Genomic DNA, 13,366 nt, shown 5'->3' with positions numbered 1-13,366 from the left:
TTATATATATGTGAATATCTAGTTTTTCCAATAACATTTGTCAAAAAGAATAACTTTGTCTTCTTGTCAAAGATCAACTGAGTGTATTTCTTTGGACCTATTTCTAGACTCTATTCTGTTCCATTGATCTTTCTCAAGTGTCAGCAACTATAAAGGACCAAGTAATAAATATTTTAGACTTTGTAGGCCAAAAGCCAAAATTGACTATATTACATGGGCACTTTTGTAAAAAAGAAAAATCTTTTCTATTTTTCCATAAAACTAAAAAATCTTTTTTTATTTTAAATGTAAGTCTGCTAATAAGAATTATATATATATTAACAAAAGGATAAAATTTTGCTTATTTGGAATTCACAATTAATGTTTCAACAGAACTAATTGCAAACATTCTATCTGTTAATGCAGACCTGTTAAGCAATTTTATGGTTTTTATCTTTGAAAAGTGTCTTTTTATATAGGTAATGCAATATAGCAGATGAAATGCTGAATTTATATATAAGGTGCTAAAAAGCAATGCAAAGCAATGAGAGTGCCACATACAGTCTCTCATAAGTATTCAATTCTCCCTTTGCAGCACAAAGCCACCATAGACAATATATAAACAAATGAGGTGGCTGTGTTCCAGTGAACTTATGAACACTGAAACTTGAAATTCATGTAATTTTCACTTGTCACAATGTATTATTATTCTTTTGATTTTTTTTTTCCCTACCATGGAAAAATAGACAAAAGCATTCTTAACTTCAGTAACAAAACTCACTGCAGTTGAGTTGGTTCCAACTCATAGAGACCCGACTGTCCATCAGTTTTCTGAGACTGTAAATTGTATCCGAAGGAAAGTAACCGTCTTTTCCCCATGGAGCCACTGACGGATTCATATGCTGGAAATGCATAGCCATTGGCTTCTAAAAGCAGGCAGCATGCTGCGTTTGGCCTGCAGACTGTGGTTTGCTTACCCTGTGTTCTATGTTTCCAGTCTTTTGCTACTACTAATGCCAAGATTAATATAGCTTTATAATAAGTCTTGAAATCAGGTAATGTGAATCCTACAACTTAGTTGTTTTTCCAAATGGTTTTGGCTATTTATAGTATCTTTTCCATAAATATTAAAAATTAACTTTTGGATTTCTATTTTTAACAAATCTTTCTTGAAATATTATTAGCATTACATGCCCTCTACAGAGTAATTTAGAAAGAATTGACATTTTCCCCTTAATGGAATCCTCTAATCCATGAACCCGGTGTATCTCTAATTATTTAGATGTTGGATTTCTTTTATCAATATTTTGTCCTTTTCTTCACGTAGATTTTAGATTTTGTAAATACACAGATTTACACCTAAGAAATTTCTATTCTAGGGTCAGAGAAATCTCTTTTAAATGTGAATTGGCTCACATTGTATCACCTGCTGAAAACCTTTGGTTGCGTCCTACTGCTGTCAGGATAAACGTGTGATCTTTAAAAGCCCCAAAGGCTCTGCATGAACCAACTCCCATACTCCTTTTTAACCTAATGTTATACCTCTCTCCCTTTGCTCGTAATACCTCACTCTCAGATCAACAGGAAATTATTTTATCAACTGAATGATATTACTTTAAAAATAGCAAAAAGGGTAAATGTTTTCCAACAAATACTTGAAGAAAGTGTTTTAACCTTATTGAAAAGCACCTACCAGTGGTTTCTAGCAAAGAGTGAACTTGGACTTCAGCCAGGTTGTTGGGCTCTTTGTTTGAATTTCTTTGGTCTATACTTGTTCCACTAAAGCAGAGTGCAAGTGTTGTTTACATGGGAATTGGCTTTGCATATATAAGCTAAAGAAAAGGTTTTCTTTCTAAAACTTGATGGGAAGTGTGGATTTCTGACCAAACCCAGGATTCTAGCACTTTCATTGTACATAATTAATTTGCACCTTCTAGCTGTTGAAGGAGCTCTTATATGCCTATTGCCAACTTCTTATGATACCCAAAGTAAAAACATAAAACTAGTAATATTGTGTGTGAATGTGTGTAGCTGTGTCGCTAAGACAAAAGAAAGCCACAAGATTCAGCTCTTGTATTTTTAATCAACCAGTGTTCACTCAGTTCTTTATGCTAAACATGGAGAGAAGAATAAGATATAGCCTATGCCTAAAGAACTTTAAAAACAAGTGAGGAAACAGACAGCCATGAAAGTACTTGTTTATGGATGTATATCTAAGAGGCTTTGATATTTCCAAAGAGAAATGGATAACCCAGTGGGATTTAGAGTATGCTAAGTTGACTCTGTTGGCCTAGTGGTAAGAAGCTGCACTGCCATCCCAAATACACATGGTTCCAAGCTGTTCCATGTGAGAAAGACGGACAGTCTTATCCCATGTGATATACCACCTCTGAAAACTCACTGGAGGGTCCGCTGTGGGTAGGTTCTGACTCAGCAGTACACAACAACAACAAAAAGGCTCAAGTATATCAGAGATGGTGAAAATGGCACAAGATAGAACAAGTTCACACCTGTAGTTGATAGGGTCGCTGTGAGTTGTAGCTGACTCTACTGTACTTGACAACAACAACAGTTGTTGATTTTAAGACATGAGTTGAGAAAGGAGAAACATTTCGAAGCTTGGATTTCCTCCTGTAGCTCAGAGATACTGGCTCCTCACTGCACACCAAATTAGGCTTATTTTTAAATGTAGATTCCTAGACCTTTCTCTTAGAAATTGACTGCGTAAATAGGTCTAGGTGGTTCCTCATCAATCCAAACTTACTGTCATTAAGTCTGTTCTGTCTCATCATAATCTAATGTGTTACATTGCTTTCTTGGTGATAATCTTGAAGAAAGCAGATCACCAGGCCTTTCTTCCATGGCATATTTAGGTGGGCTATGGGTTCAAATTGGCAACTTTTGGTTAGCAGTCAAGGGCAGTTTGTCTCACTCACAGACTTCAGTGATTCCCCTAAACCTGCATCCAGAATCCCCAGTTTGAGACACTAACATTTGAGTCACTGCATTGAGTAATACTGAGTCATGGAATAGTTTTTAAGCTAGGTAATAAAATGATCATATTAGCATTTTTAGAAAGATGGATCTGATAGTGATACAGAGCAATGGAATCACCCAAGAATCTTATTATAATGCAATTCTGAATCAGTAGGTCTAGGGTGGAACTTACAGTGCTGCATTTCCATAAGCCTGTAGGTAAGAGATGCCATTGGTTAGAAGATCACACATTTAGTAACAGGTACAGAGGATGGGTTAGAATGGGATGAGTCTATAGGCATGGAGGTGAGTTAACAGTTTATTGCAATAATCTAGGCAAGCAATGGTAAGTATTGGAACTACTAGCAGCTTCTGGTAATGGGAAGAGTGGGTTTCAGAGAAATGTAGGAGATAAAATTGACAGGATTAATTTGAGGAGTTAGTAATATGTGTAATTAGAAGTAGAGGGAGAGTTTAAAAAATGATCTGAAGTTTGAAACCTAACCAAATAAATAAATTATTGTGACATTAGCTAAAATATCAAGAAAAGGAAGAAAGTAAATAACCCGGGGGCTAAAAGAGAACTGAGAAGTGGAGATGAGGTACTGAGAAAATGAGTAGCCAGGAGCATTAGTCTTGAATGCAGAGTTTGAGAAGCTTTAATGAGGTAGTTTATTATGTGTTGAGCTGCTAACCCGGTCAGTGGTTTGAATCTACCAGTTGCTCTGTGGGAGCAAGAGAAGATAGACTCTTCCCCTAAAGGTTTACAGCCTGGGAAACCCAGTGAGGAATTACTCCAAATCACAGTCAACTCATTGGCAGTGTTAAAGGGTGGGTAGAAGAAGAACAACTTGAAATGGACTAAGACGTGTGAGAGAGGCTGGCGAGTAACAGAAAGAGCAGTGGCAAAGGCATTTCCAGGAGGGGAAGGTCAGTAGCATCGTTGCCATAGAAACATCAAGTGAAATAGAAATGGTTTAATGAGCATGTATGAAATTATGGTTAAAAGGCTCACTTTCTAAGATGATGGTAGATAATGAACTGATTGTGAAATTAGTTTCTTTCTAACTTAATCTTTTAAGGAAACATTTGAGAATGAAACCATGTTTGTTGGGTTGTTTTTTTTTCCAAGTCATTCATTGTAAGCCTCATGGTATCTTTTCCATTATGATTTTTTCTTCTTCTTCTTTTCCCCCTCACAGATAGATCCTACTTAGAAGAGCTGCTATAACACATCAGGAAAGTGAAAACTAGTGGATGAAAGTATTGCCATGCACTGAAAGAAAAAATTTGCCTGTGAAGTTCTATTTTTAAAAAAATGTCTGCTTGTAACACCTTTACTGAACACGTTTGGAAACCTGGTGAATGCAAAAACTGTTTTAAACCCAAAAGCTTGCACCAGCTCCCCCCAGATCCTGAGAAGGCACCCATCACCCATGGCAATGTGAAAACGAACGCCAACCACAGTAACAACCATCGCATCAGGAACACTGCAAATGTCCGGCCTCCGGTGGCCAAGAAGCCCACTATAGCTGTGAAGCCCACTATGATGGTGGCAGATGGGCAGAGTTTATGCGGTGAGCTTAGCATCCAAGAACACTGTGAGAATAAACCTGTCATCATAGGGTGGAACCGAAACAGGACTGCCGTGACTCAGAAACCACTTAACAATAACAATGAAGATGATATTGAAGGATTTAGCCATGCTTCTAAGCCTTACAGCAGTAATGACAGTGCAAAGAAGGTATCGAATAACAATAACGGGCTGACGGAAGTGTTAAAGGAGATAGCCGGCTTAGAGAGCACCCCTCAGATAGGAGGAAATGAAACAACCTCTAGAGAAACATTCTTAGGAAGAATAAATAATTGCTACAAAAGGTCATTGGAAAGAAAGCTTCCACCAAGTTGCATGATGGGAGGCTTAAAGGACACTCAGGGAAAGCATGTCGTTCTGAGTGGGAGCACGGAAGTGATCAGTAATGAAGGGGGCCGCTTCTGTTACCCAGAGTTTTCAAGTGGTGAGGAAAGTGAGGACGATGTTCTTTTCAGTAACGTGGAGGGAGAGCATGAGAGCTGGGATGAGAGTGACGAAGAGCTCTTAGCCATGGAGATCCGCATGAGAGGGCAACCTCGCTTTGCTAACTTTAGGGCAAATACTTTATCTCCTGTTCGGTTCTTTGTGGATAAAAAATGGAATACTGTCCCCCTGCGCAACAAATCCCTGCAGAGAATCTGTGCTGTGGACTATGATGATAGTTATGATGAAATCCTGAATGGTTACGAGGAGAATTCTGTGGTCTCCTATGGACCTGGAAGCCTGCAGAGCATGGTGTCGACTGACTCCACATCACCAGACTCTTCTCTAACAGAAGAATCACGTTCCGAGACTGCCAGTAGTTTATCTCAGAAGATTTGCAATGGGGCCGTGTCACCTGGTCACCAGGGAGACTCAAAGAACCTGAAGGAAACGGAACCAAAGTATGAAAGTCTCTCTGGCAGTAACCCAGAGGATTCAGCACAGGTTTCTAAAAGCCCAGCAAAAGTTCCCGAGACACACAAAGCAGTCCTTGCCCTCCGGCTGGAAGAGAAAAATGGCAAGATTGCCGTACAAACTGAAAAGCAAGAAAGCAAAACCTCTACAGACATTGCTGGCCAAGCAGTGACCATAAGCCTCGTCCCTGTCGAAGAGCAAGCAAAGCCCTACCGTGTCGTAAATCTAGAACAGCCACTGTGCAAGCCATATACTGTCGTGGATGTGTCTGCAGCCATGGCCAGCGAGCACCTGGAGGGCCCCACCCACAGCCCGAAGGTGAAAAGCTCATCTTCTACTCCAAGCTCTCCTGTGACGGCCACGGCACTGACATCAGGACAAGTAAGTGTGCCTTTCCAGAAATCCAGTGCAATCCGATACCAGGAAGTGTGGACTTCCAGCACCAGTCCACGACAAAAGATTCCCAAGGTGGAATTAATCAGTGGTGGAACAGGACCAAATATCCCTCCAAGGAAAAGCTGTCACAAATCAGCACCTACATCCCCCACAGCCACAAACATCTCCTCCAGAACCATCCCTGTGAAGTCACCTAACTTGTCTGAAATAAAATTTAATAGTTACAACAATGCTGGGATGCCACCTTTTCCAATTATCATCCATGATGAGCCAACTTACGCGCGGAGTTCCAAAAACGCTATCAAAGTTCCCATTGTAATCAATCCAAATGCATATGACAATCTAGCCATCTACAAAAGCTTTCTGGGAACGAGCGGAGAGCTTTCCGTGAAAGAAAAGACCACAAGTATTATAAGCCATACTTATGAAGAAATAGAAACTGAGAGCAAAGCGTCTGACGGCACCACTAGCAAACCCATCGACTGTCCCCCAGCTAAGGTGGTTTCAAGCAGCACTGAGCGTAAAAGAGGCTCGGTGGCACAGAAGGTGCAGGAGTTCAACAACTGTCTTAGCAGAGGTCAGTCTTCACCGCAGAGAAGCTACAGTTCTAGCCACAGCTCCCCAACCAAGATCCAGAGAACCACTCAAGAACCTGTGGCCAGAGCAGAAGGTGCTCAGGAGCCTCCAACCATGGGCAGCAGCAGCAGCACCAGGGAGAAAGCAAGTGCTGTTCTATCCCAGATTGTGGCTTCCATCCAGCCCCCACAGTCTCCTCCTGAAACACCTCAGTCTGGCCCTAAAGCCTGCAGCGTGGAGGAGCTTTATGCTGTTCCTCCAGATGCCGACACTGCCAAGAGCACTCCTAAGAGTACACCAGTCCGGCCCAAGTCTCTCTTTACGGCTCAGCCCAGTGGTGAGGCTGAAGCACCTCAGACCACAGAGAGTCCGACCACTAAGGCACACAAAGATCCACTCTCGAAGATAGTCACCTCCCCGCCCTCCAAATTAGTAGCAAGCCCTCAGAATGAGCCACCCCCTCCTTTCCCTCCTCCACGCTCCACTTCCTCTCCTTACCATGCAAGTAACCTTTTGCAGAAGCATTTCACCAACTGGACCAAGCCAACTAGCCCTACCAGATCCACAGAAGCTGAATCCATTTTGCATTCTGAAGGCAGTAGGAGGGCGACTGATGCAAAACCTAAACGCTGGATATCTTTTAAAAGCTTTTTCCGCCGTCGAAAAGCAGATGAGGAGGATGACAAAGAAAAAGAGCGAGAGAAAGGGAAACTGGTAGGCCTGGACGGCACGGTCATCCACATGCTGCCCCCTCCACCAGTTCAGCGCCATCACTGGTTTACAGAAACCAAAGCGGAGTCCAGTGAGAAGCCATCCATTGTCTTTATGTACAGGTGTGACCCTGCCCAAGGTCAGCTCGGTGGGGAGCAGAGCCAGGCAGGCGCTGAGCAGACAGCAGCCATGGACAAGGGTGGAATGGAAGATACTTTTCGACAAGACTCAGAGAAGAAGAAAAGGAGCCATTCTTCTCCATCGCACCTTCCTAAAAAAATGTTCAGGTATGTAAGCTAGACTGGCGGAATGCATAATGTTTGTTTGTTTGTTTGTTTGTTTGTAGCACATTTTCAGGTGCTTAATTTTTGTTTTTATCTTTTCTATGATATAGAGCCATTACTGTTTGTAGGTAGCATTCTGTGTCCATCATCAATCTTTATAACTGTATTTTGAGATTAGAATATTACTGGCATGATCTTACTGTGCTGAACATTGTTTATGGTCCTTGATCTTTGGCTAAAGTAGCCTGCTGCATTCTGGTAACTGCAAAAGAGCTTTAAGGTAAGAAAGCAAATCCATAACACCTTTCTAGCAATAAATAATATGGTGCTAAAACTAAAAAAATTCTTAAAATAAAATAAAAATATTGTTTCTGTATTTTGAGTTATACACACATTCTAAAATTTGTTTCCAAAAAAGGAGATTGCTTTATCGTTTGACATTCACCTTTGTTATGTCTCTGTTTTTTAACTCAATAAAAAACATGGAATGTGCTGTTTATACACACCTAAAAAAAAAAAAAGTAATATGGTGCTTTGAAATGTTAGCATACCCTAGGAAGAAAACAGGGTCAAATGAATAAATGGTGGTACAGTTCTTTCCTTCATTGTAAATGAAATAAAACTTCAGGTACTTCCATCTTTCTCAAAGGTGTTAATTCCACATATATCACCTTCTTTTAAGGAAATTTTTTTTCAATTATTCTCCTCTGTCCATCTTCCAAGTGATGTAAGGGAGGAGGAGGAGGAGGTGGTGGTTGTTGTTAGGTGTCATCGAGTCTAGTATGACTCACAGTGACCCTTTGAATGACACATCTGAACCCTGCTGTATCCTGAGCCATCCTTATCTTCTCTGACGTATTTGAACCCATTGCTGTAGTCACTAAGTTAATCCATCTCATTGAGAGTCTCTTCCTCTTTTTTGATGAACCCCACTTTTCCAACTTTCTAAGGAATAGCCTTTTCTAGCAACATAATCTCAAAAAAATGAGAGAAAGGGCTTCACCATCCTTACCTCCAAAGTGAACCCTGACTGCACTTACTGTGTAGGTGAAATAGGAAAGCTAGTTCTTGAGAACTAGTCATGTAATAGGCATCTCTGGTGGCCTAATGGTAAGAAGCTAGGCCATCATCCCAAAGCTATGTGGTTCGAATCTACCAGCTGCTCCACAGGGGGAAAAAATGAGCAATCCCTCTCATGTGATTGAACTTCCTCCAAAAACCTGCTAGTGAGTCAACTATGAGTTGGTTCTGACCCAATGGTATACAACAACAACAGTTGTGTAGTACTCATTCAGTTCTCTGGTCATTATTTTTCTTTCCTTTAGTTCATCACTAGCCAATTCTTGATCACCTATTCTCTGTCCGACATCATACACAGAGCATCCCAAATATTTAATAAATTGATGTGTTCTTCCAATGAGGAAAATGAAACTCAAGAGAAGTTAGTATTTGGTTAGTCACAGACAATAACTCTCAAGAGCCAGGATTCTAACCCAGCTTACTGTGTTCTTTCTAAACAAAATTGTTAAATATATACTTTTAGTAATCCAAATAAATTGGTATGTTTAGGAAGCTCAAATAGTTCTCAGTTGTAAGCAAAATTACTTAGCTGCCAGTAAAACCAAGACATTAGTATCCCAAGTTTGTGACAAATAGGGTGATTGCTTTTTTTTCCTTTTAACAAATACAGGCCCTGAGTGTTCGTTCATTTGATTCTGGCCCTTCTCCCTTCTGGCTTCAGTAAGCCTTCTCACCCAGGCCTGCCTGTCTGTCCAGCAAAGATGGCTAACTTTGATGGGAAAGGAAGGTTCTTGCTAACAGCTTTTCATTGCTACAATAGGAATTTTATATATATATATTTTTTTTTCTTGACAAAAGTAAGCTTTTTATGCCCCAAGAGTTGTCACAATGCTAGCAGTTCCTTGTATTCCCTAAATCCATGTAACTAGAACAGTGGCAAAGCAACTAGAATAGTGGTAATATATTCCTGGAAAGAATAGTGTTGTTATCGGTAGTTGAATATGGATGATAGAATATTGTACTCCAGGAGTAATAAAAGACACGTAGTGCAAGTTACTATTTTATGTTTAGGAAGGAAGCAATTTAAGCAGCCCATGTTGGAGTTAACCTATAAGGAACTAGCAGATAGTTCATACAGATCAATAAATGGCTTTACTTTTCATTAAGTACTGCTGTGGTGTATTTAGCCACTTCTGGATAGCAGAGCCTCTTTTCTGTAGAACTAAACTCTAACTGTATCTGGGCTGAGGGACACCAGGCCGTGAAGATAAAACAACTTAATATGCAGCTTATCTTTTCACAAATTTGTTCATACATGCACATAACAAAATTCATTGTCATAGTCATTTCTGACTCAGAGCTGACTCATAATTGGGATCACGTAGGAAAAGATTGGCCATCTCTTGGCCAAACTACTGATGTATTCAAACTGCCAGAAGGTCACTGCCTTTTTGAGTTAGCAGTGCAACTCCCCACGGACTACCCCAAGAGAGCTCCTTATTGATAAATAAGCAAGTCATATTTTCCAAAGTTTACTTGGTACCATCCATGAATCCAAATATTAGTCTGTCCTTTGGTTCTAGAACATGAGCTTGCATCAGAATGGCCTGAAGGGCTGATTACTGGGCTGGGTCCCACCCGGGCTGGGTCCCACCCCCAGAGTTTCCGGTCTGAATAAGGCCTAATAATTTGCATTTCTAACTGATACAAACTATGGTCTTTGCAGTCACTTGCTATGCATCAGAGAGCTGGACAATGACTAGGGATGATAGAAGGAGAATTGATGCCTTTGAGCTGTGGTGTTGGAGAAGAGTATTGAATAAACCATGGACTGTTAAGAGAACATAGAGGTTTGTCCTGGAGGAGGTGAAACCAGGCTGCTCCTTGGAGGCAAGGATTCTGAAGCTTTGACATACTTTGGACATGTTGCAAGGAGGGACCAGTCCTTGGAGAGGGACGTCATGCTTGGGAGGGTGGAGGGACAGCACAGAAGGAAAAGACCCTCGATGAGATGGATTGATTCAGTGACTGGAGTAATGGGGATTGGCATGTCGGAGACAGTGAGATCGGCACAGGATAGAGCAGGGTTTAGGGCTATGAGTCACAGGCAACTCAGCACATAACAATCCCAAGTAGGTCCTAAATGATTCTGACACTGCTGGTCTGGTGCTGACAACCAGTGGTCTCACTATCATTCCAAAACTATCATCTAAATGAAATAGTGATTAAAACACAAGTTTGCCTATAGTCAAAAGTAGTACAGTCCTATGAAACCTTTTGTAGAAAGTGACGAAGTAATTACCATTCATTTATATGGGGGAAATGTAAGCAATCCAAACCTAAAAAATAATAATCCTAATAAATCATACCAAATAACACTTAAAACCTAAATAACACTAACAAATAGTGTTCAAAGACATAGTTCAAAAACTTGGTGATGTGTACCAGGTGTAGTTCCAGGGAAGGAGCTTGGCACCTCCTACTCAGGGTGCTCATAGGCTCTTTAATGGCTTGCTGCAAACAAATGTTCAAGGGAGCTCTGGTGGCCTTGTGGCAAGAAGCTGCACTGCAATCTCAGAGGTACACAGTTCAAATCATCCAGATCCTCTGCTGGAGAAGGACGGGCAATCTCCTCCTGTACCAGTCAGAATGGATTTGACAGTGTACACACACACACAAAAAAAAAACACCCAAAAAAGCTGAGTGCTAATCTCTCCCCACTCCCTTCCCATTTTCTGTGAAATTGAATATCCTCTTTGGATTTATTTTACTTAAAGAAAACAGATACTTATATAGTCTTTCATAAAAGCAAACTTAAAGATTTAAATGTTTTCTAAGGGACACAAAGGAATTTATAAATTTCATAATGCCTAACACTAAAATCATCTCATCATCATTTTCGTTGCCATCAAATTGGAACTAACTCATAGCAGATGTTGGAGGTTGTAAATCACATGAGATTTGCCCATTCTTCTCCTGTGGAGCTACTGGTGGATTCGAACCACCTTGGTCTAACAACACGACTCCCTACAGACTACACCACCACAACTCCCAGCACATTAAATAGAAAAAGATATTCAGATGTTTTTCTTTTATTCCTTTTATACCATGACTTTTTTTAAAAAATTAAGACAAGAATTTGCATTTTGAAAAATATACAACATTTGATATTTCAGTAATTACCTCATTTACTTGAATACACCATTGGTATTTACTTGAAGCAACTTTGAGAGCACAAACATTACTGTCAAATGTCAACATTTGTGTTTCCGGCTTGATGGCAGTGTAATCATTAAATTAGCATCCCACGGCTGGCAACACATTAATAGAAGGAATGAAATAGCAAGTCTTTCTAAAAGTAAATGAAGATTCCAAAGTCAAAATATATACAAAAAATGGAGAACAGAAAATGTTATCCTGAAGGCTTCAGGCTCTAAAAGATAAGAGATTTGTAGAGCCTTATGTTTTGGGATTGCATTGTTATTAAATTCATTTATTTGACTGGCCAGAAGACATAAATCGAATGTCTTAACTATGTGTCATATATTGTATTAGGTCCTGGAGCTAATAGGAGAAAAGAGTGTGGCATTACCAAAATACTAGCTTTGAGTTTAATTTCTGCTTCAGCCATCTGTCTAGTCCTTCAGGGTGTAATGGCTGTATCGGTAGCTATCATATATTTTAAAAAACAAAAAACCAAAACACCAAAATAGACACACACACAAACCTCAGACTCCCTCAGAGTTTCTGGTAGATTTGATGAGCCAGAGACTTCCGCATTGGGTCAGCAGCACAGCTCACTGCCATTACACCACCAGAGCTCAGCTCTCAGAGAGCGTTACATAATTTTAGGATTTCATGAGAAAGTATCTAAAAAGACTTAGCATAAGATCTGGCACATAGCTGTCATTTTGGGGTGCAGTCATGTTCATTCCACTTCATACCAGTCCCTTGTGACTTTACAACTGCCTTATAGAGTGTTCTCAGCTGTAATCTTGATGGAAGGAGATTGCCAGATCTTTATCCTGCACAACCACTAAATGGGTTTGGACCAACAACCAAGATGAAATGCTTTAAAATGTTGCCCTCAGTGTGATAAATGTTAAAACATAGAGAGAGAGAGAGAGAGTGAGAGAGTGAGTGTGTGTGTGTGTGTGTGTGTGTGTGTGTGTGTAGAGTGATACTAAACCAGCTGAAAACAGATTCCTTAGGAATGGAATCGAAATCAGAACTTAAAAGACACCTAGAATTTTGCCAACTAGTTAGGAAAAACAATGCAGGCAAAAGAAACAACATATGCAAAATCACAGGGATGAGGCTCATGGCAGACAGAAGCAGAACATGGGACTGGAAATAAAAGTGGATGGGACAAGGGGTTCTTAAAGTGTGGTTCATGCAAGGTCAAAACTATTTTTATAATAATTGAAAGACTTTACTTGTCTTTTTTCATTGTTTGACACAATAGGAGGTAAGACTCCTGTCACTTACGCACAAATCAAAGCTGTGGCACCAAACTGTACTAATCTTAAAAATGAAAGAAAGGGAAAAGCCAGTTTCACTTAGGAATGTCCTCAGAGAAGTAGTAAATTTTTTTAAATCTCAACCCTTGAGTACCTGTCTTTTTAAAATTCTGTGTTATAAAATGGGAAGTGCACATAGAGCTCTTCTGCTGCATACTGAAGTATGATGGTTTTCTCAGGGAGAAACACTTAGGAAATAGTTTGAGGTGTAAAGCTGAACTAGCCCCAGCTGACAAATAAACTATGGTTATTTAGACTGGGGTGTTTGGCAGGTACTTTTTTAAGAATGAATGTAGCAAGCCTATCACTTTGAGGAAAGCAATTTAAGCTTTTAAGCAAAAATAGGAATTTCAGAAAATTTGTATCTGCCTCCATGAATGACCTCGATAGCTCTCTAACCCTAAACTATTTTC

At 40.1% G+C, this 13,366-nt stretch overlaps 1 protein-coding gene across 1 annotated transcript in view; it reads left to right on the top strand.

Moving 5' to 3' along the window:
* Positions 1-4,273: 4,273 nt before the first annotated feature.
* PEAK1 (pseudopodium-enriched atypical kinase 1) overlaps positions 4,274-13,366 on the top strand; it is an 80,634-nt gene continuing 71,541 nt past the window's right edge. The window contains exon 1 of the mRNA XM_006888280.1: positions 4,274-7,416. Coding sequence (XP_006888342.1) covers positions 4,274-7,416 — 3,143 coding nt within the window. The remainder of the gene's footprint in view (positions 7,417-13,366) is intronic.

This window comes from Elephantulus edwardii, unplaced genomic scaffold (assembly GCF_000299155.1).
Source record: "Elephantulus edwardii isolate Elephantulus edwardi_28Jun2011 unplaced genomic scaffold, EleEdw1.0 scaffold00066, whole genome shotgun sequence".
NCBI classification, from domain to species: Eukaryota; Metazoa; Chordata; class Mammalia; order Macroscelidea; family Macroscelididae; genus Elephantulus; species Elephantulus edwardii.
The sequence above is the reverse complement of the archived record's forward strand: the minus strand, read 5'-3'. Positions and strand labels throughout refer to the sequence as shown.